We start from the raw sequence: 24,969 nt of genomic DNA, 5'->3' as shown, positions 1-24,969 counted from the left end.
TTAGCTAACATCTGGCTGGGCTGGTCCTTATTCCAGCCACAGTGGTGCATATATCCCAGGTAGCACAGCCCCTGCTCGGGCATATAATCACTGTGGTGAACATGCAGAGGCTTGCCTCACCCATCTTTCAAGTCTCTGTGATCCATACGCAGCCCCACTGTGTATGCATTAACCGGTTTTACTGAGCGAGAGCAAGGAGATGGAGAAAGAGAGAGCAGTAGGATGAGGAGTCATCTGGCTGCGGTTGGCTTGATTACACGTTTAAGGCGTCCTGGGGACTGTCTTCTTTTACCCGGGGCCTCAACAATACGGCTGGCAGCTGTCTGCCCATCTCCTCATTTCTTGCTCCCTCTGCTCTGGCTCTCCTCCCACTGCAGACATCCTTGTCTGAATGTTCAGCAACACAAAGGAAGTGCCGGCCATACATCGCACCCTACGACTTCATTTAAAGCTGGAACGTTTCACTCTTTGCATCCTTTTGTTACAGTCCTACATTCCTCGTTCCCTTTCATCCTGTCTTTGTCCGGCTGCTCTCCTTTGATTCCGCTCATGTACATTCCTACCTCGTTTTTTCTTCTTCTTTTTTTTTTCCTCATGTGTGGTGTGGCTGCCCAGCTGAGGATGATTTATCTCGACAATCCTACTATCCCTTTGGGAGCGTCGGCATCATCACAATGGAATGGCGTACACACTTACACGCACACAGACATGGAAACGTGAATGCACACGCAAACAGAAAACATAACCCCTCTCACACCCTCAAACAATGCATACATATGAAGAGAGGAAGTGAGAGGCAGACTAATACAATACACAGAAGAAAAAGGTGGATTTCAGATGAATCCGCATCAGAAACAGTAGGATGCTGCCTCCGTTGACCTGTATCCGGATCTGTATCAGAATGCTTAGCCTGTCTTCACCAGCCAGAGAGAAATGTGGACTCCTGCCACAGTCACACCATTCTTCCAGTCAAGAAAAAAAAAATTCCTTCTTACTGGTCACGGTCCCACTTTCATGGTGTAACACAGCAGCTAAAGACTACTAAGAAATGCAAAAAGCTGAATTTTTGCTCGCTATAATCTCCCATTTCCACCTGAGAATGGTAAATCTTCTGTACAAAGCCGTAGCAGTCTGACAAATCCACTTGTACGACCAAGAAATGAATGCCTCAATATTCTGTATCTTTTATAAACTCTGAGCATTTTGTGGAAAAACTATATTTTTAGCTGTTTCCTTTTCTCCTTTTGTAGAATGCCTTTTCCTCATAGCAACGTATGATTATTGTGCTGTAATAGAGTAACAGTATGAGAGATGATTTTGCTCCTCACTTGCAATTATTAGACAGTTCCAAAAGTGACACTGATATTTACTTCATCTAAGATTGCCTGTATTGTTGTTCCTTGACAGCTATTAGTCACAATCTTTCAAAGATTGGAAGCAGCTGTAACTTTCTCTGTATTTAAGTGCCAATGCATAGATTAGTCCTTGTAAGACTAATGACAGATCTAGCATGTTGCTGATGACACTTGAAGTTTGGAGGACCTCCAGTATTCAAGCTCAAATGATGAGCATTTTTTGTCCTTTTGATAGATCCTTAGATATACCAGAAAAAGATTACTGTAGCACATCAAGGGCATACGTAAGTTTGATTCTACTAATAGTAGAGACATTTTTCTGAAAGCACGCAGCATTCACACCAAATCAGGCGTTGCAGGGATTAGCCACAGAGTTGTGCAGTGGTGTGGGAGGGCCCATTTGTGAGGGAGTGGAGGGTGGAGACCAACTACAGAGAGCCAGTGTGCCCATCTGGCCATGATTGGCCACACTGCAGCGTGACGTTGAGTTGTGTTTCTCCAAAAGTTGATTCTGTTTCAACTTTTCACTGCATGCCACCTTTTTTTTTCTTAAACATGTGGAAGATCAGAACTGTTCCATCAATATTTTTTTGTAATAGTCATAGGGGTCATTTTGGAAAGCAATGACAAGCAACCTATCATGTTAAAAGTACAAGCATGTCTTAATAATACCATTGGAAGTCACTGGAACAATCCTATAGTCAGGTCAAGTCACATTTATTTATAGAGCACATTTAAAATCACCAGACTTTGACCAAAGTGCTTTACAAGGAGGTAAATAAAACAGAGACATGATCAAATAAAAACACAGGAAGTAGACAAATAAATACAGCCGTAAATAGAACAAAGTAAGCACAGTCAGTATATCGTGACAAAAATCTTAACACAAAAATAACGTTGCACAAACAACAAAATAAAATACAGGTAGAGCCAGGCAGTGTGGTTGGGAATGTTAACATAATGATTTAAAAGGCTAAAGCAAAGAGAACGGTTTTAAAAGGGGTTTTAAATGCATCAGTGGACATAGAAGCTGATTTTTAGAAGGAGACTCTTCCCCAGTTTAGGGACCAACAACTGAAAATGCTTGATTGCATTTAGTTTGTAACTGGATGCGTGAAATGAAGGTTTGAGGTCTGAGGGGTCAGGGGTCAGGAAAAACTTTTGTCTCCTCTGGCAGTGAGAATATTTAGACAAACACTATTAATGTTTTCTATGCAACACATTCTCATCCCAACTCGTCAAATATCGTGGCGGGTTCACGTCTACATATGACATGCAAGGAATCCTTCTGCGTCTATTGTTGATGTTCTGGGACGCCGTGTCAATTTATGCCTGTTAAACGCATCGTGTCTTTTCAAAATTCTTTTTCACAGGAAATGTAAAGTTTCAGCTGGTTAGATGCACACAGTCTTTTTGAAAATAAACGTACAATGTCAGTATAATACTTCATACTGACGTTTATGTCCTTGTGCAACACAAGCATGTGGTTAGGTGTAGGCAATGGGAAGCGAACAGCAGGCTCTGAGGTGAAAGTCAGGGGTTTCTTGGCCCCATATGCCCCAGCTGCCCGCTATAGGGACTTTCCAGGTCCTTACTCACATCCTTACTGGCGCCATCCAGTGGGGTATCATTTTACCGTCAAAGGTGCCATCTGGCCTTGTTATGAATTGATGCTATACCTCCGCTAAAGGTGGCCTCTGGCGTCTCTGTTTGTTGCTGAAATCACTGACCAAGCGACGATATTTAACGAGTTAGGAATGAGAACGGGCTGGCTGATGATGTATCCCTGCAGATGAGCTTTCTGCATATCCCCCGCCCCAAAGAGCGTTCTCTCAGAGAGTTTTTATACTTTAATCCTTCCTCTGACCGCTGAGCTTCTTCTTTATCTGTAGCATCCACTCCAGAAACTTTTCTTGGACCCCTCTTAAGATTTTCTGCCATAGCTTCTGCCTGATTCCTAGCTGCTGCTCTGTCGCTATGGTCTGTCCCCCTTACTGCCCTCTTTAGCTTCAGTTGGTTGAAGTCAAATGCATCACTTCCAGTGCACCAGTGCAGGAAAGTTGCCAAAGACACCAGAACCATGCTGTAACATACAGAGAGCTTTCCATGGCAGCAATAGGCTTCATCAGCACTCTGTGAACTCGTTTGGCAAGGGCTTGAACGCACTCCACTCCTGTGCTCCAGGTTTAAAGTGCTGTCCTGCTTTGCATTGGCATTGTCAGCCCATGGACTGTTGCTCGTAGCAGGAGAGAGAACGGTGCAGGTGAAATATAATGCCAAACTGCACTATGTAGATCAAAGAATACAGATTTGGTTGTCTGAATCTGAGGACAACGCTCTCATTTATTACTTCTCAGTATGTCTACAATATGAAAATATCCACATCTGCTCATATTCACAAAAACCATGAAAAACGGTATGCAAGACAGATAAAAAATTACCCAAAAGTAATGTACCTGCTTCATTAGATCAGGGTGTAGCCATTTCTCACTGCCTTTCTTTCTACCACCATTTATGTTAAATAAAACATGAAGAAACAAGCACACCTCCTGGACTGTCTGCATAGATCTGATACTGAACGGGAGTGCTTTAACCAATCTGGAGTTTAAATGACACAAGTTGTTTGATTGGTAAATGTCCATATCTAAATGTACAACTTTGCAGTAACCATGAAACATAAAGAGTAAAATAAAATGCCTTGTCTCCTTTAAATTAGCTTGTAATATTACTAAATCAATAATTAAACAAAATAATTTCTGCAGTCTTAATATTTCAGCAGCGTGTCCCCCTCTAAATCTGATGGCCAAGCCTTTTTGTTGTACTGCTAATTTCCGGAGTCAACACAGCTCAGTAAGGGGTTTTAGTAATTGATAAATATTTCCTGTGGGAAGTCTTGTTAAAACTGTCCATTTCAATTTTATTTTGATTAAAGTTACAAATTAAAAATGTTCAGTCTGATAACTTCCCTCTTCATCTTACTCTGAAAGTGAATGTGTCCGTTGAGGCGTCCTTCATTAAAAAGAGTTTAGAATTTACTTCTATTGGTTCATTTTGATTTTATATAGCAAAATGATGATGAAATATGGTTGCAAATACTGTAGTTCAAATTACATTTTGAAGATATTTAATGCTTTTAAACCTGAGCAAGTTAGTTTGATTTCTTTCAAAATCATGGGGAGAAGGTAATGAGCAACTTTACAATATATGGCCCAAAAAATAGCCAGAAGTAAGTAAAAAGTTACAAGAAAATTAGTTTTTGAAGATAGTTAGCCCTTTGAAACCTTAGCACATTTTCTTTGAACAACATGGGGAGAAGGTTATGAGCAAATTAGTGAAAAGTTACAAGAAAATTGCATGAAAATAAGAAAAAAAGAAAAGTAAAAACAAACAAGAAAATAACAACCAAAAAGAACACAATATTTTAAAAATACATGTATTTTTCTCTGTAATATATTTTCCCTAGTTTTTGAACAGCTCTAATTATTCTCCCCCCTTTTTTAAAACAGTTTTTTAGGTAATTTTCGTCATAAACTTTTACTTATAGCAATTTGCTCTTTGTGAGACATTTCTTGCCAAGTTGGTCATTATCTTTTTTTCCATATTGTTAAAGAAATCAAAACAATTTTCTCATGTATCAAAGGGTAAAATAGCTTGTGAGGGGCATCTAAACGCAGCACAAGAAACCTGACGTTGAACCAGATTTTAACTAAGCATCGTATCACCAATTTTATTTTTGAGGTGTAAAAAAAAAATATTTGAGTATGGGCTGTTTTAAACATTCTTAGATAGAGACAAGTAAAGTCTTTGCTTCTTATATTGTTAATGAATAATAAGCAAAACATAACCCATTTAATGCACTCTTGAGTGGGGCTTTGGAGCTTCTGTAATCAGTGAAAAGTCTTTTTTTGTGAGCTCTCTTTGTGGGCTTTTACTCTTGTTCCCGTAATACCTCCATGCTTTCTACCTATTTATCACTGAGCTCCCTTTTTAGCATTTGTGTGGATTTGAATCCGTGAATGCAGTGCGGATAGCAAACAACAGAACTCGAGCTTTGTGGATAAGAACAGAGAGATGAGCTACATCAGCACTTACTATAATGTAACCAGCCAGCACAAAGCCAATCACACCTCCCCTGGCACTCAGAGAATCACAGCATTATCCTCGTCATTTTGTTTCATGCTCATTCCTTAAGGAAACATGGGTGATTACAAACCTCTCCTTGCATCCCGTCCTCCAGGCAATTTGCCTCTTGCCTTCCATCGAGTGTGTACTGACTTACAGTCTCCAGTCCTGACCCATTCAACCGTAATGCTTCAGGCCAGAAAGAGTATCTGACAATGTGCTAGTTAATTTGATGCAGAGATTGACTGGATGAGCTATCAGACGCTGCTCTGTCAAGACTGCTCTTTTTCACTCTCCATCTAGGCAGCATTTGCTTGCATTTGTAGGCAGGAGGAGTCCTGCAGGAAGGCCTACATAACAGGAAAGAGCTTTCAGATGCAACTCCTGGGGGACAATCGATCTCTCTTTGCGGTGTGCTGTTTTTGCTGCTCCTCCATGGGGGCCCATTGCTATCGATCAGCACAGTGTATGTGCTGTTTTCTGGTATCTGAGGGGGTTCTTGTGTGTTTAATGTGGTTTGCAGGAAATTGTTTGTCTTTTCAATTGCCTATTCACTCGGTTGCGTATTAACTATATTTAAGCTGTACTGATATTAAGTTTTGTGGTGCAAGGCGGGGGAAAAAGGCCTGTATTTTCTGTTTTCAGCATCTACCTTTGTTTTGTTATTGCTGGGCAGAATGTAATACATTACTGATTAAAGATACATTTTATAACTTTTATTAAAAAAATGTTTTGCAATATTTGCTGAAACTGACACTATATCAGATTCAGAAATACTTTATTGATCCCCAGGGGGAAATTGCATTTTGTTAGTTGGTTGATCTGATGCCAAGCATAGAGAATTATAGAAAATAGAAATAAGTAGAAGGAAAAATATGTAAAAATAAAAATAAAAAAATAAATAAAATAGAAATACAGTAAAAATAAAATAACAATTAGTGCCAGAATTTAAATATGTAATTATAAATATGTATTATGTGCTTAGTGTGTAAAAATATAAAAGTGTGTATCTTATATGAAAATACAATGTATGCAACTAGTATGTAAAGTTAGAAATAGAACATATGTGTTTGATGCATGTATAACACGATACCTACATAAGTAAGAACAATACAAATAGATGCAACATGAGTAACATTTTAAATATATAAAAAGAAATTATGGAATTCTACTTGCAGATGGGTGAATTAAGTCCGAGTGTGAGTCTATTGACTCAAAGCGTCAGACACTGAGGGCGGAGTTTTATCCACACTATAGTACATGATACAGAAAATCTGTGGAAAAAGAAACATGTGCCCTGTCTTCCTCAAAGTGCTTTTGATGGCCAGCGTGGCTGGCAGAAAACAACCAATCAGAGCTGAGTATTCATAATGCAGCTGTCAATCTCAGTCACTGGCTGCTCATGATCTGCAGTCAAACTGTGAAAGTAATGTAAGTCAAGATCATGTTTCTGCATTGCCTATTTCTCACCTCAAACATTTTCAGGAACATCATTTAGTGGACTGTTTACCTCCCTAACTGGCCAGTTGGTGGTGCTTCGTACAGGCTCGACTGTTTTCTACATGTCACAATTTGTCTCATTTCACAGCCAAACGGTACACTAAAATATGTTTCTGAAAACATTTGAGGCAAAAAATAGGCAGCGCAGCTACAAAATCTGGATTCATATTTAATCAGTGCAGCTTAGTGTGACAGTTTGTCCGCAGTTCAACAGCAGTGACTGACATATCAGCCTGCTGAGTCAGAGACTCTTAACAAACTGTTTAAACACATTTATGAGTGTTTTTGGTCCTGTAATACTTAAAATATTCTAATACGGGATTTATCCACACTGTAACAAAAGGCCCTGCATGGTTCTGGTCTACTCTTGCGCAGAGCATGTTTTCTGCACAGTTCACATTTTACCAGACTGTTCCCTCTGTATATTCCACTTACCCTACTTTCTGGTCCCCGTACCTCCCTTCCCTTAATTTCCCCCTCTTATGCCTTTTACCTTGTTTTGCAGTTAAGGACCTTATTAAATCTGTAGTGGGCAACATTTATAAAAATAACTTTTGCTCATATTTGCTGAAACTGTCACTACATCCACACCACATGAGACAGATAGTCTGTGAAAAAAAAAATTGTCCTCCCCATCGTGCTTTTAATGGTCTGAAGAGAAGAGTCTCTTACGCAGCTGTCAATCATGTCAATCACTGCTTGTGATCTGTGGTCAAATTGTGAAAAGGCAGCGATGATCAAATATAAATCAAGATTACGTAATTGGATTTCTCTCTTTTTGTTTTTTAAATGCTTCTGGAAACATATTTTAGTGGGCTGCTTAGCTGTGAAATGAGACCGCTTGTAACACGGCTGTCTTGTTGAAAACAGTAGAGCCAGAACAAAGCGCCACCCAGTGGCCAGAGCAGATGTCCTCATTTGAAAGCTGAACTTTAAAATTTGATTCTGGATACATTTGAGATGAGAAATAGGCAATGCAGTATAAGAAGTTTGATTCGTATTTGATCAGCATAGCGTAGTTTGACTGTTGGATCTCTGTTAGCGAGCAATGATGAACCTGACTGACAGTTGTGTTAGAGATGCCTCAGGTCTGATTTGTTGTTCTTATCGACCGCCATTAATTCAAGCAGCTTCCATTAGAAACAGTAGGAGGAGGAACAGGATTTTTCCTTCACTGATTATCTGTTTCATCTAATACTGTGTGTATATTGTGACAGTTTCAGGAAATATTAATTACATACATTTACAATATCAATTCTAGCTTTTTTGAAGTCCGTTATTTAAAAACAAAGTAAAGGACATAAGGATTCCAAGGAGCAATGAAACATGAAAATATGATGAAAGATTGAGACATCAAGGAGGGAAATTTAATGGAAGTGGTTTTGGGAGCCCAGAAAGTAGGGTAAGTGGAAGTTACAGAGGGAATTGTCTCGTAAAATGTGAGCTGTGAACAGAAATCCTGCTCTGCAAAAGGTAGATTGGAACCACATATTTTTAGTATGTGGATAAATCCAGTGCTAGTGTACTTTAGTTACTGCAGGACTCAAAACACACATAAATGTTTGCTAAACAGTTTTCCTAAGTGCTCTCAAAACTGCAATTTACTTGGGTAAAATCACATGCTCATGACTGTGGCACAGTTGATGTCACTCCTACTTTGCATGGATAATAAGAACAATAATCATGAGGAAAAAACTTGTTAATATGTGGTATATTATCTTTTTTTTCTCAATTACTCCATTCAAATGGTGATTTCATTCCAATTGAGACTTCAAACATTAGCTGACCCGTTAATTGCGTATGGGGGACAGCTGTAAAAAATGAGCTTGAGTACTCTCGGAGTCACATGTTCCATTTTTGTGAACAGATTCTCAATGGACTAGCACCTCTGAAATACATGACATCAAAGATTAGAGGGGGTGCTGAAAAATTAATTCCACCAGTCTTAATATTTAACAAAAGTCTCAATGTTAGGAGTACAACCTTTCCTCTTTTCCTTCCCTGAATTATGATGGATATGTCTTGCTGTCACACTGGCAGAGACTTCAGAAGCAAGCAGCCACTCAGAAATGCTGTGGTTGGGGGTTTCTTTATGGCCTCCTCACCCTTCTTCCGGCAATACTTCCCATGCCTTGAATTATCTTATCTCTGGGTTCCTTTCTCTGCACTTGGTCTGAGTCCATGAATGCAGCAGTTGGGATTGTATTGTAGCAGAACTACGGCTTTCTTTGTAAAAACAAAGCAATGGGCTACATCAGCGTTTACAATAATGTAGCCAGCCAAGACAAAGCCAATTACCTCCCCCACCCGCCACCACAGAGAGATTCACTGTGCTATTCTCATCATTTTCCACTGTGGTGGAAAAAGAAAAGCAGACTTGTTTTATGCTTATCCCTCGAGGAAGCGCTGGTGGAGACGGCCTCACTTTATATCTCTACATGCTCACTCTTTTTCATATATACTAACCTTTTTCAAACATTTGTCTATGATTGGTTTATTCAGGACGCCTTTGCTTTCTTGCTTTAAGTTCATGTACTGAGGGCGAGTTCAAACTTTATGGTTTTTATAGATTATCCCAATTGCCCTGGTGAGTCAGCGCAGCAAATGATGTTAGTCTGGTTTCATTAAGTTCTGGTTAATATTTTAAGTTCAAAAGATTGCAAAGGAACCAAGAAAACCCAGAACACACAAATAGAGATTTAAAAAAAAAAAAAAAACCCAGTCGCCAGAAGCAAAATATTGACATTGTATGTTTTTGCACATAATGGATTCGTTACATTTGTACATTTCATCCCTGTCATAACTGCTCCTAAAGTGTTGAAGTATATGATCGGATTTTGTGATCAGAAAATGGTGGATGGCATGACATCTAGACGAGACGCCTGCCAAGTTAAAGATGACAAACTATGAACAGATTACAGGTCATTACTGCAATTCAGGAGCTTTTAGCCACCAGTCGCGTTTGTTTTTAGTGACCCTTTGCTGTGTTTCCAAAGGGGATAATGTCACAAAAAATTGTTATTTTTACCGAAACATTGCTGCGTGTCCTGCAGGGATAGTGCCACAAAAAGTGGTTGTTTTTTACCAATACATTGCTGTGTTTCCTGCAAGGATATTTCAGAAAAAAGAGGTTGCTTTTACCAAGACATTGCTGAATTTCCAGCCAGAATAGAGCCAGAAAAAGCCGTTTGGATTTTACCGACACTTTGCTGTGTTTCCTTCAGGGATATAGCCACCAAAAGTGGGTACTTAATGCCAAAACCTGATTGTTTTCAAACCATCACCAAATAAACAAAACCAAACATTAACCACAGTTTTGCCAAAACTGGAAGAAAAATAAAGTTTCAATGTGTGTCTGCTACATAATAACATACAAATTTAGCGTATTAGATGTAACAGTGGTTGGTAAAAACATACAATGTCAACATTGATTTTGGTTACTGGGTTAAGGACGTTCTTTGTCTATAGGGCTAACCTTTAAGTTTTGCTGATACTTTAGTGGAAAATAAACATAGATTTAGAGTTCTCATAGGTCGCACTAGTATTTAACGAAATGAGACCAATGTTATCCTTCAAGCTTTTCAGTTGAGGTCAAAGTGCCTTGCTCAAGGGTAGTTCAAAGACAGTTGTTGAGTAAAGAGAATATATAAATATCTGTGGTGGAAAGATTTTTGTTGGCGCACAGATTTGACTCTTTTTCAAATGAGCGATCTCCTCTCCTACACACACACACACACACACACACACACACAGCTGAACTCATTAAGCCCGGCTGCTGTGAGCACCCTGCCACTGTTCCAACAGAGGTCCTCATCTGAAACACGCGGGCGGCAAGGACAATTGTTCCTGTTTTGTGGGAATAAATCAAAGGGGCTAAATGTGACTAGTAGCGTCTCACTTTGATTATCACTGTTGACACATTAGCCAAGTGCAGAATACAGATTGCGCTCCCTTGTTTTTTTTCAGAAATAGTCACCTCCTATCACTGACTGAGTAATTGTTGGCTTTTGTTGCTCTGCAGAATTGTAGGCTAAAAATAAAAAATGATAAAGCATGCATTCATTATCAAAAAAATATTTTTTTTTCCATGAATTCAAAATTATTACACTTAAATAGTTTTGATTGAGATTACAGTAATAAAGCTATCTGTACTATTTTAAAAGATTTACTTTAGATCTGCTGACTGCAAATATGCTTAAGTTATACTTTTAGTGCATTTTTGTGATTGTTTTCAGGTGACTTTTTTGCTGTTGTTGGTTAATGATTAATCAAATTCAAGCATTTAACTATTTTGATAGGCTCTTTTTAACAGTCATGAACATACCTACAGTGTCATTCCATATCCTATACAAAAAACACCACATGCAAAGCTCCATCAAGCAATGTTTGGATAATCCATGATTTCTATAACAGTGAATCAAATGACTCTGCAGGGTTAAAGTGTTGTTATACTGTTGATCCCACTGAGAATCAACATTACACTGAGTATCGTTCAGCTCATTGGTTCACCACACCTTATGTGCCAAAGTAAACAAGTGTTTGGTCAAGGGATCTAAACATGGAGCTAAAGAGACAGGACCCAAACCTCAGAGATAAACTGGAGTAAACTAGAGCTAAAACACCAGAGAGCACCGGTGGGTTTGGACTTTATATTGGTGTCATTTAAAGTGGTGTATTCTTTTTTCCTTTCCCACATACAGACTTCACAAAAACACAACAAATTATTCCTGTTTCAGAAAGCGTGCATCACTGTAGGACGATGGATTTCTACCATTTGCCTTTAAAACACTCAAAACAGTTTTTGATTTTTTTGTAAAATATGAACGCGACAAATCAGTGAATCACTGAAACAAGCTTTGATAGAAAATTGATTTAGTTTATCTTTGGTCGTGGCTTTTATGTGCAAGTTTTAGTTTTGGTTGCTCATAACTGACAAATTTGCATATTTTTAATGATTTCAGTTGTTTCTTTGCTTAGCTGACTTTTTTGACGAATATGTGTTGATGGATTATTGTTGAAATTACTTTGTGAATTTAAAATTGTTTAGCAACGTTTTAGGTAGTGCCATATCGTGACAGTTTTCAAAATTCTCTGTTTTTTGCTAAAAAGTTTTAGACTTTGGATGGTTTTTGAAAAATGGATCCTTGACGGCCATTCGTATTGGCATATTTTGCAATGACAACTATAAAACCTACTTAGACCTCCAATAAAGCACCGTAGTACACCGCTTCAGCCCAAAACCCCCTAAGTAGGGCCCAGAGAAAGAGAAAGAGAGTGATATGCTTCTTTGCCTGGGGCCCTTCAGAGTCTGGAATCGCCACTTTTTAAAATGTTCCTAAATAAATCTCTAGGCATCTATTTAAAAAAAAAAAAGGCTCACTCCAGTTTGGCTTGGTGATTAAAACAAAGAACGTACTCCGTGTAATTGTCTTTCTCTTTCACTGGAACTAAGACTAAAAACATGGCGAACCAAGCACTGGCTGCAAGCTGCTCATCTTGGTTCTCTCTGACAGTGATTGTGCCTTCTGGGAAAATTACAATAGCACTGAAAACTAAATGAACAAATAAATAGCACTGACAGGAAAGAGTATTAATAATGTACTCAGCATAAGTATTAAGAGATATTCAGTTTAAGATTTGATGATGTTAAGACCCTGCATATATTCACTCTAGACAAATGACAAAAGGAAGAAGTAATTCATACTGCTGTCTTAGCATAGTGGCTATGCAATGTTAAGTACAGTGATACTGAGTTTTTATTAATGATCATACTTCTGGTCAACATTCACCTAGCTGGTGGTATCATCTGAGCTCTATATTCATTTAGTTGAAAGTCTGAATACCGTCTGCATCTCTTAAGTATTATATTAGAACAATAAATTACAAACTTTTGTTTTTGTGTGTTTTCTCTGTCACAGTTATGGTGATAAATGTTTTAGTAAACATTACTAAATCTTTAATGAATATTGTTTGCAGAGACTTTAGATTAGAGGCTTTAGATTATCTTAAATGTTTAATTAAACGTTTTTATTGTATCCCCTAACTTATTTATTTAGTAATAAAAAACTAATTAAAGCAGAGTAAATGCTTTGTTAAATAAAATGTCTCTGAAAAATAATGTCTTCATCAGTAATAAATGATACAGATGACTGTTTGGTCATCTTATTGGACCTGTTCAACTTTAAAATGTACAGCACTGTAACCCATTATTAAATAATTATAATCCCTAAAAAGGATGCACTTCTAACAATACTTCGGATATAACAGATAAATCATTGATGCTAATTATCTAGATTAATTTCACGAGTTCAAAATTAATTAGTCACAGAATCATTGTTCACTGGGAGCTTAAAAAAGAATCATAACTAAGCAATCAGCAAGTAAAATAAAGTTAGCAAAACTTACAAATTCCAAAACTTGTTATGGCATTTACTTAAAGAAAAAAAAAAGTCTTTACTGTAAGTGCAGGACTTTTCTTGACTTTGGCAACTCCATATTTTGCTGTAACAGTCTATCAGCCATCTTTTCATCCTTTTTTCTCGACGTGATATTGGCAGATTTTGTTAAGTGCTGCAGTAACTTCAGTGTCACAAAGCAACAAGAGAGGCTAATGCAGACCAAACCACATATGGTTTCAAAATGGACCCAAATCCTCCACCTCTACCTTATTAGTAACTCAAGGGTCATCACTTGACTTGTTTTTATAACTTATCAAACAAGCTTAGTGTTAACATTAATGAACAATATTTGAAGTATTTTGAAGTATCTCACACTTTAGCTGCTTTGTCTGTTATCAGGTCATTAAAGAGTAAGTAAACCCCCAACTTTTGGCTTAATTGCATCCTCTTTGGAATGTAGAAACCCAATATGCTGCCTCTTGATCCACAGTACCTCCCTGTCAATCCAATGTACAGGCTATGCTTGACAGTTGAATAATTAAAATGCTTTCAGGTGAAACAATTCAACACTGATTATTTTGCTTAACTGCATATAAATGAATGTTAATATTCATTTGCTCACCTTTGCACTTTCTAATCAAGTCTTGTATTTTACAGCCTCCCAGAAGTACGGATCTCAGACAACGGGCCTTACGAATGCCATGTGGGCATCTACGACCGGGCAACGAGGGAGAAGGTTGTCCTGGCTTCAGGGAATGTTTTTCTTACTGTTATGTGTGAGTACCATCTCTACACTTTATATTTTAAAGTCAAGGAAACATCCTTTTCAAGGGTTTCTTGTTTACTGTTCTCAGTGTGGGACACGGCAGTTGGACAGTATGACAAAGATTGAAAAACTGGATGCTGTGCCGGTTTGCCAGCAGGAGACAAAGCTATCTTGATCATTCAAAAAAAGTGTGAGGTTTCTTTGCGGTGCCGGAGGGGGAACATTTTGAAAGTGATGGTCCTATAAGTAGGATTTGCTGCTGTCTAGAAAGGAACAAGGAATTTTGATGGGAAATTTAAACAACTGTGCTTTTTGATGCAAATAGCATTATTGTTAAGCAACTTCAGCTGAAGTGAAGCTTTACTGCCTGTTTTAAAGCAGTAAATGAAATGGCAATGATGTTTTAGAGACTGTCCTTGAAAATATGACCGCATTTGATGTTTTTACAAGCAGAAATTATGGCCTTTGCATTATTGTAGTTTTTTTATGCAGCAACCTTTACTGGCCGAAGTATTTATGACAACAGCAGAGGAGGAAATTAAGCAATGTAGTATAAAGAGTGAAGTCTATTGGGGCCTGAGCGAGGGGAGGTGAATACATCAAACAAACACAGGTCTTTCATCCAGGAAACTGTTGTTCATGTCCTGTGTGAAACCAGAAGTCAATGCTGAGTTATTTTAACAGCGTAATGTAGCATGTTGAGTTTCAAGAGTTTCATAATGTTATGTTAATGTTTATAACAAATGAACTTATTTTCAGGCGAGGCAAAAAGCAAGGTACATTTATTTATACAGCACATATTATGTCCCAAGGCAACCACAAAGTGCTTCACAGATTAGTCAGGTCACATCAAAGTTCATTATAACCCAAATCACAAAACATGCCGCAAACGTACCAATGATAATTTCCATTCGGTTTCAGTTTCAATTTTAATTTTGTCCAAGCCCAATATCACAAATTGTAATTTGACTCAGAGGGCATCTTAAGCTAAATTATGTTTTTTTTTTTATACCTGACCAAGGAGTTTTGTTGCTAAAACCTAACCGACCTCCAGCCTGAACCTAACAAAGTAGTTTTTGTGAAACTTTAGTGGTTTCACAGCGTTATTTTCATGTTCAAAACTGCAGCCATTAATAGTCATATATGAGCTATTTTGTCGTCCATCTGTAGGGGCAGGTAATTGAGTAAATTAGAAATTAGAGGGTAGGAACCATAGACTGTATAAATAATGGACGTAGCTACCATGACATCACCTGCTAGTTTGTGGACTTCTGTTTTGAAACCTCAAGTTTGGCATTTCAGCTGTTGCCATCTTAGTTTTTTGGAGCTGGAAGTGACCATATTTGGACAAGAGGCTGGCGCTGTGGAAGAGCAAGAGGTGATCTTACTCATAGACTGTAGTGATGCCTTGCAACTTACGTCATTGTGTGAAAAGAAAAATCTTTTTGCACGCACTTATCCTCTACTGTATGCCCTCTTCACTCCCATTTGTGTCACTGAAGTACAACTTCAGACTCAAGTACACTTTTGTTGGAATAAAACAAATGTTTAATTAATTCAATTATTGTAATACTGGTGATCAGTTGTCTCACACCAGCCTGGTATGAATTTGAGAACACCCATCAGCTCTTTCTGCTGCATGTCGAGGTTTTGTGTGAAAACATTTGAAAAATGACCCACCACTCGGATGGATGTTGGCTTGGAGAGCAAAACAATGGCACTACAGGCAACAAGTGCACTAATCACCCTCGCCCAATGAGCACCAAAGCTATTTTACACAGAGGTTCATGTAGTATTTATTCCATTTGTCTGTTTGCCTTGTGGCTACTTCTTCATCCTGCTGTCATGACTGTCAGAATGAAAACAAGTCATAATGAGAAACATATCCTAGAAATTTTGTGGAGCGATAGGCCTTGGGCTTTGGAACGATCGATAAAATTTCAGTGGTTATCTGGATGTAGAGTGTCTGCCATTAGAAGGTTATTGCTTCCTTCAACTATGAACTTAACAGAAATAGACTTGTTTCCAAATCCTAAGGGTGTGTTAGCAGGGTCAAGAAATCGATCCAGCTGAAAATTAAAGTTGATAGAAATTATGTCTCATTGCTGTAACAACATGTGTTCAGCGTTGGCGGAGGTATGCGCTGTCTCTGTGACCTCTACTTTTCCAGCATTTGCATTTTTAGACAAAACACTTACATACACTCTGTGTGTCTATCAAGAGCGTCACTTTGTGTTGAAAAGTGGTTGGGACATTTGGGGTCAGAAAAAACATTTTGTAGACATCTTCAGTGTATACAATGTTAGGCAATGTAATGGAGGGCTCAGTATGAGGTCGGAGTAGATAATTGCAGTGGTTCAGAAAAAAACAGTGCATCAGAAGGGCATAGCCAGGGCTTCTACCCTGTGTAGGTTTTCTTTCAACAATGAGGTGGGAGAAAGGGTTTCCGGGGTCCTTTCCTTGGAAATTTTGAGAATTGAACACTTCATTTCCCTCATTTTGGTGAATTTTTATGTACCAGTTTGGTGAAAATATATGAATTTATGTAAAAGAAAACAAAATTCAAGCAACAGGTGAAAATCATCACATAAAAATATAATAGTGCAGAATGCAATAGGTGATCCTGGGCATTCTGTAGTTATTGCTTTCAAATTATTGTCCCATGAATATCAACCTTTTTATTTAATATTAGCCCTGCTGAGTCAACACACTTGTATGCATGGGTGCTCTTTTGTTGTAGAAAGAAGGCAGAAATTACTGTATTAAAGAGGCTGTGTGGCTCATTTTTCAAGCTAGAGCAAATCAGTAGCAACTTGTGAAACTCGACAACCCAGAGCATCCATTTAGTATCAGCCACATCGGCATAGCTTGTTGTGAAGGGGGCTAAGTTACACTCCAGATTTAGGGTTGATTTTGGCGTGGGAACAACTGGCATGGCCATTTTCAAAGGGGTCCCTCGAACTCTTACCCCAAGATCTGTGAGTCTCCCCTAAACTTGAGGAGACTTTTTTCCTTTATAATCTATATACTCCTTTAAATTAAAGTTGTATATATATATATAGAGTGAGAGTTTTTTTTTCATAAAAAAGACAATTAGCCTATTTGAAGAGCAATGAATCACCTGACAAATAAATACATAACACATTATAACAGATTTGTTGTGGACCTCAAAATACTATCCGTACTAGTATCATATTTGGTCTATGAGATAATAAATAAGATAAAAGACCAAAATATATCAGCATGTGATTTCCTAACTCCCATATTGACATAGTTTTCTGTCTAGCTGATATACTTCAATCCAGTTATAGCTTCTGGTTTTTGTATGCCACCTCAGGATTTTCAGTGGCCCCATGTAGCCACCCCTATGAAACATTTGTGAGGGCGCCATTGTCTTTAAATATGCATTCTCTGTAAAGAGAGAACAGAAAACTTTGACGAGACTGTCAAAAATTTGTTAAAGTTACTGATCAGCGCATGCACAATTTTGGGCCATTTTAGAATCAGCAGACTATGTTTTTCAGCCTCCAGTACTTTGTAGGACAATGCACATTTGTTTCCTTTATATTTATGTTGCATTGTGTGTTTTCTTCTTTCTTTCCCTGGTGTAAGTGACACCTCAGGTGTCTATCCATCTGCGTGTCTGTCCATTTAATCCCGTTGAATCTTTGCTTTCTTCTGTGTACTTCAACTCTTTCTGCCTCTATGATGCAACCGCCATTACCATTATCAGTTTCCATGATATCTCGTTCAATCACTAGAGGACGTTCTGCGCCTGTAGCCTATTGCTCAGTCTGTGCTGTAATTATTGTATTTAAGTCCCCCTAACGACAGCTGCTTCGCCTGCCTCTGATGTATCAATTCCAGCAGCAAAGACATGCTGTTCTCCATGTGGTCCTATGGCTAATTAGCAATGGTGAAATTTTTCAGTGGAACACCAGAGAGAGACACTGTGTGACAATATTACTCCATTATCACATTTTGTGCCTCTGAGAACTGCCTATGGTGTTCGTGTTTCTCTTTTTTCTCCTTTGACTAAGACATTCAAGTCTTTTTAGCTAAGCCCTTGACCCTCGGTTCTGTTCAGTTTGATGACCAATCCCATGCCTCTGTTCGACTGCTCCCCCACACTGTCGTCACCAAAAGACTATCAGCGGTGGGAATTTACTCAGTTAACCGTTTCTTGTTTCAGCGCTGGGTGGGAAGAAGTGAGTGATGCAGTGGCAGGATAGTCGGAGCACCCTAACTCAGCTGGGTCTTAAATCACCACTCCACAAGAGAGGAAGAAGAATGGCCCCTGGCATTGTGGCTAATTGCCGTCTAAACTGAAACAGAATTATTCATAACCTATTAGTGTGTCAAGTTCAGTGGGAAGTAAAGAAAAAAAGGAGAGAGGAGAAAGAAAGAAAATGAGAGGGGAAAAAAAAAGTTAATTAATAGGAAGCAGTACACGGAGAGTATTTTAATTTTTTAAAGGGCTTCATAAATAAGAATTATCATTTTAATGAATCCCCTGCCAAGAAATTCAATCATCCAGTTTTAAAAGGCTAAACCCTGAACTCTTGGTACCTCCGCTACTGTCCTTCACTCTCTGGAAACTTTCTAAAGTCCTTGCTTTTCTTTTTGCTCTGCAGGAGCATATGTTGACTTTATTAAGCCAGAGGGCATGGAGAATCCCTCACCCCAAATGACTGTCATAGCTATGCAATGATGACCAATTTAGCTCAAGTCACGTCAAATAATGAATGCAATAAATCAAAAATAAATTAACAATTTGTGGCGTTACCAGCCAAGAATATTGCACATTATTTTTAACATTTGCAAGCTTGCACTATCAAAATAATTGGGATTTTCTTTGTTTTAGCTTTTTTAACATACACCACATACCATATCCCCTGGACAATTTCACTGACAAGCTTTTATCTTGATAATGAGGAACATGAAAAAGATGCAGTACCAAGATGTACCCATAACTAGGGCACTTTATTATGTTGCTATACTGCGTTAAATAAATTGTATCCCTTAACCTTCATGAGTTGTTATGGTGTGCTGCGCCTGTAAATGTAATTATTGACGCATTAATGTATGGTAATTCATGACGAGGCACTCAAAGTTCAAAATCAACATCTTATCCGAAAGGTTATGGACGAACAGCTCACTGTGAGAAAATGCTGAAACAAACTGATGGACAGGGTCCTTATTAGGCTATTGAATATACTGTCAAATCATTTTTAGTCTGCAGAGGATACATTCAACAAGATGTAAATACACAGAAATGACAGCGTATTAGAGTTTGGCCTTTTGATCGTCACCTCCCTCTCTGTTGTTCTTTACAGTGGTGGTTCTAGTACATTTGGTGCCCTAGGCGACCCCCCTCCTCCCCCAATCTGTGCACCCACTAATTTTAAATAAAAAACTCATCTTAAGAATTTCAAATTACTTAATCACAAGAATTGTGTGGTTTCTTTTAAATTTTTCCAACAGAGAAACACAGAAATCTACACCATATAAAAACGAAGCTGTTTTTAAGTAATTAAGCCTTTCGTTACTCTGCCTTTGAATAGCACAAAGTCAATGTTTGACATGTGTGAAACAACCTCTAAAATAACCTTCTTTCACATAAATTGCAAAAAATAAGCAAAAGGCCTTTTTACTCGACACAACATATCATACTTAACCTCTCTAATATTCATTTTACCTTGCTGTGAAAACATCAACAAACGTCTCCTCTATACAGCTGTATTTATTAAAGTCTCTTGCCAAAAGCTACATTTTACAAGATCACATCATGAGAACATTATGATTTACCATCACCCAGTTGTAATTTTTGGAGAAAAGAGCTTGAATGCATCGTAGTGCAACTTAATGCAACCTTCATGAGCTGCTAGAGTTGACGTTAACTACCTCTCCTCCTGCCAATTTCTTCTCGGATATGGTAGATCTAAGAGGAGGAAGTAGGTTTACTCTTCCATATGTCCCAATGGCTTTTTTGCTCATTGGTGTGTATACTGTGCAAACAGACAGAAAAATGTCCTCTGATGTCCACTTGACTCACATATTCTGCATTGTTCAGACTATGAGTACTCACTTGATCTTTTTTTTTTTTTTTGGCACAATTTTAGCACCGTTCCTTTGAATGGCGCCCTTGGCACCCACCAATTTTTTCTGTGGCAAGCTCTACCACTAGGTCACAATGAAAAGGGCTCAGCTGAAGGGCGTTAAATAACAAAAAAAGAATCTTAAATGTCAATATGTTTTCATCAAAACAACCCATAAAACATATTTGGCAGTATTTCATTAAGAAAGACTTAAGACATCATACTTATATTCTACTGATATTGTCTATGGCTGATAGAGATATTCTTTCACTGTGGTTAGATTTGAAAATATGTATGAAAAATCACATTTTTGTTTTTTTGTTGATTTTTGTTGTTTTTTTTTAAATATATATTCCTTCCCTTTGGGCCAGTGTTACAAAGGAAAACTACTCATGCAACTTCATGGTCAGGTTCATAGAAATCTATTTTTACATGCAACACTTCAGACATAACCAGTCTGCTCAGAGCAACATTGCTGTTTGGTGAAGGACTGCAAAGGTTAAGGCTAACAGCTTCAAGTGTGTTACTAAACAGTGTGGAATTTTTCAACAATACAATCTCCTTTCTTTGCCAAAGTAAAAAGAAAGCTAAACCACACCATCTTAAAAAAGTTTCCAGAAGGTCTTCTATGTAAGAAACACTTTGTCAACAATGAAAACACAATAGTATTGGAATTGTTCCCATCATGTTGTATATTGACTGACGGTTCGATAATCCATCTTTCTTACTATTAGGCAACAAAAGCACATGTTTAGGTTTAGAAAAAAACTCTCAAAAAAACATCATGGCTAAGCTAAAAGTTCAGATGGAAACCAAAAGAAAGGGCCAGTTGAAAGTCCGAAATTTGTTTGACCCTTCCAACAACCCTCCTGCCTGCCCTATATGGACTTTCTCACTCTTTTTATTGCAGTAGTTGCCAGTGATGTTAGAGACTGATGTCACCATGTGTGTATCATACCACACTGTAAAAAAGAAAGTACTTGTTTTAACCTAAAAACGCAAATGTGTGGGCTAACTTAAAATTTTTAAATTGACTGAATTCGACAAGACTAGTGGAATCATTAAATCACATTACCTCAACTTCTCCTCTCAAATTCAGTTAAAATTCAACTTAAAATTTAAAGCATTGTGGTCACTTGTTTGTCAAAGTAAAAACAATTAGTTTCTTTTAACAGTGCACAGCCAAAGCTGTCTTGTTGTCCACTGACTAAGCTGCAGTGTTTGACGAGTTTGGTTGTTGCCCGCTGCTTCCAAAACTGCCACACCTTGTGCATATCATGGTGTGAAATGTAACTCTTTGCATCGGGGTGTGACGCTTACATCACTGACAAAGTGGCGTTATTTCACAAGTTGGTAAAGAGAACAGGCTGGATTACAACACACAGAGGGATTGTGACATTCTCTGCTTACTAATAATATTAATACAATAATACATTTTATTTATAGAGCACTTTTCAAGGGACTCAAAGATGCTTTACATAGTAAAAAAGATCAAAGAATACAAGTAAAATACATAATAAAGGACTAAACCAACACTCCAGCATATCTTCACATAGCAAACAGTTGTTTGCTGCTTTATTTATGTTCTGAATGTCGTATAAATTCACCTTTAAGTACATAATGCAAACAATTAGGAGATGGATTTTACAATAAGAAATGATTGGACGGTTTTTAGATACTTAGGTGTTCACTTTTTTCCAAATAATGTTTTGTTGAGCATTTATTTAGCCGGTAGTTGTGGATAAAGTAACAAACTTGAAAGATACGAGTTAAGCCAGCACAAAATGTGCTCACAGTATAATATTGTGATTTCAACACTTGAGGGATAGACTTCTGACCCGTCACCACCAATCACATAAAATAGATATTTCATTCTGCAAACGCTGACATATCCATCCCTGTAAAGCTAAGGTCATAATATCCGGCTTTGGTGGGTGAAAGAAATCAATACCTCCTTCCCCAATGGTAGAGAGAGGGTCATTATTTGTTATTACCCAAAGTGATTCCTATGCGACATTCCAAAGATTACAAGGAAAGGTTATTTGTCTCTGCAGACTGGAGTCTGACCTTGGGAAGGCAGCTCCTGGTTGATCTGTGCACAGTGTCCGAGACAACTAAGGTTGTTGTGTTGTTGTCTGTATCAGATGACCGTTGGGTTGCGAGTCCTCCGTCGGATGAAGAACATCTTAATAGCCCTCACGTTTAAACATCACGTCACGTAAATCCAGAAATCCTTTCTTCCAACCTTTGGTAAAGTGTGAGGATGTAATTTAAAGGATACCCTTCATGAGGCGGCGTGGCTGGTATTTATAACCCCTAGAAACAGAGATGAGCGCTAAGGTGTAGAGGGACTAATTACCTTCTCATCCCATAAAACTGGGATTCGCTTCAATAATGGATGCCCGACTTTAATTAAGCGCTGTGTATATTTAGGCGCTAGTTTATAAATGGGTGGGATTAATGGCGTACAAGCCAAGCCCAAAGACAGCAACGCCTGCAGACACAGCACTTTGGTGTTCTAGTGGGAAGAGTTTTAGTGATTCTGTGCGACTGTCTGCATGCAAGTTTGCGTGCCTGTGTGTGTAGAGAGGCTTGTTTGGGTGGCTGGGTTTGATGGATTGCTCGGGAGCGGCTGGTCCCTCTGTGTCCTGTACTTGTTCGGGAAGTGAGGAGAACATCTTAGCCAGAATCGACACGTAGAGCGAGTCAAACACAGTGGCCTAATTCTCAGCTCTCAGAAAGGATGCCAATTTTGTCAGACTCATCAGTTGCACTCTGAAGTGTTTGTCGTATTTCAGCGCGTCTCGGGTCACCGTAGAGGATTGTTCAAGAGTCCTTGATATGATTCTCCATTACTCACGCATTTAGCCTCTGTGTCACCTTCCTGTTCATCACACTTAATGTCCTATAGTGTGCCATCAGCATCACAACCTGTTCAATTGATTTTGTAATATTTTGTTGTATTTTGGTGAGCATGTAGCGCATCAACTGTTGTCCGCATGGAATAATCTTTTTTTGTATCTTGTTCATAATTAACAGTACAAACTTCCCTGTGAGATGATATTATCTGGAGAGTAGCAGTTCTTTCTTTTTGAATTGCGTGACCCCGTCCTACTCTTTATCACTCCTTACTACACTCATTCAGTGTTGCTGGCTGCGAGCAGACTACAGCACCAATAAAACTTGTCGGCTCGGAGCCCATTGAGAGGGAGAGAAAAAGAATGAAATGAATTCAAAGAGCAGATGAATTATTAAATGTCTGTCTTTGAGCTAAACCCTGGGGTGATAATTGAGGCAAAAATAAACAACCCATGGGCTTCCTCAAGGATTCCTCTACCCAACATTGAACCGGTAGTCTGTGCATCATTTAGTCTATGCTAAAGAATTTCTGTCTGATTTTTTGTCTTCCTTCCACACTGTTCTGTGAGAAAAATGTCTCTTTTCCTTTTACTTAAAGTTTGGCATCCTTCATTAATTTAGAGGCAGAATTTTAAACCATGGTCTGACAAACAGTTGCTGCCATCCTGAGCTTGAACTGGGCTGTTCCATGATCTTGCAATCATATTTGCAGCCATACTGTGTTTCATTTGAGGATGCATTAAAAACGAGCCATTTTTACCCTCTAGCTTTTTCAGTGCCTCATTCAGTTGACATTCACCAGGCACTCATCAGTGGGGCAGCCGATGTGCGCCAAGTCTGTAGCCTCATGAGTAAGCCTGTTTTGATACTCGGAGATTTCACACAGCAAACAAAAAACAAGCAACTGATGGTTGCATCATATCATCTGCTCTATACTAAAAGGCTCCAGGATGCAATATTTTTGGCCAGAGATACTGTTTATCAGCTAAAAACTGAATACACTGTGTGAACCCTTACAAAAAAGTACCACGGTTATTCCATAGTCAATTACGATACATTAAGTCATGTGATGTGTTATTTTACCACATCATTAAACCACATCAAAATGGAATCCAAACTAATTTAAAACCTGACTATTATTGTCTAATCACTTTTTTTTCCAATTTCCAGGGTTGGAAAGGTTAATCTTTGAAGATACTGGACAACATTTAGGCCTTTTGTATAATCTAAGACAAACAAAAAACATATGGAAAGATCTGGAAAGAAGGCTGCAGACAAGTTGGCAGATGTCAACCGCAATAGTCATCTGGATACAGTGTTGCAACATCAATCATCATCATGCGAGTTGCTCTTTACAATATATGTCTTATGCTGAATTTATTCTTTAGTTTTTGCTTTCTTTCTTTACAAATGGAAAGTTGAACTTTTATTATTTGAAGACACCGTCTGTCGTTATGTTCATTTCTCTACATCAAACTATTAAATGCTTCCATTTGAAAATGTAGTATAGGTTTGCCAGAGTTCAGAAAGGCAGCTATTTGTTAATGAAAACTAATGTAGCTACAGCATATTCTAACATTTAGGCCATTAATCCATAGAAGATATATTTCTTTATTTTTTTGTACTTTAGTTATAAATAAGGTGCCAGAGTGTGCAAAAAGGCATCAAAAGAAAGCTTGTTTATACAAAAAAGTCCTAGTATGGTTCCCCCAGACCCCCCCAAAGAGATCTGGCTTAAGCCCTGAATATCCTTAAATCCTACATACACCCCTAAATACACCTGACCTGTGCTGGGCTGCTGCAACTGCATGTGCCTTTTGGCAAATCATTTATTATATGTACTGATAAATATCATTAATGTTGTTTTAATT

At 38.2% G+C, this 24,969-nt stretch overlaps 1 protein-coding gene across 2 annotated transcripts in view; it reads left to right on the top strand.

Moving 5' to 3' along the window:
- Nucleotides 1–24,969, top strand: part of igsf21a (immunoglobin superfamily, member 21a) — a 263,595-nt gene that overhangs the window by 146,978 nt on the left and 91,648 nt on the right. For both annotated transcript variants that reach the window (XM_042497548.2, XM_042497540.2), the window contains exon 4: nucleotides 14,033–14,151. In XM_042497548.2, coding sequence (XP_042353482.1) covers nucleotides 14,033–14,151 — 119 coding nt within the window. The remainder of the gene's footprint in view (nucleotides 1–14,032; nucleotides 14,152–24,969) is intronic.

Source organism: Plectropomus leopardus, chromosome 2 (genome assembly GCF_026936395.1).
Source record: "Plectropomus leopardus strain MGB_pleo_1.0 chromosome 2, ASM2693639v1, whole genome shotgun sequence".
NCBI lineage: Eukaryota > Metazoa > Chordata > Actinopteri > Perciformes > Serranidae > Plectropomus > Plectropomus leopardus.
Note: the sequence above shows the minus strand (reverse complement) of the source record. Positions and strands in the feature narration are given on the sequence as shown.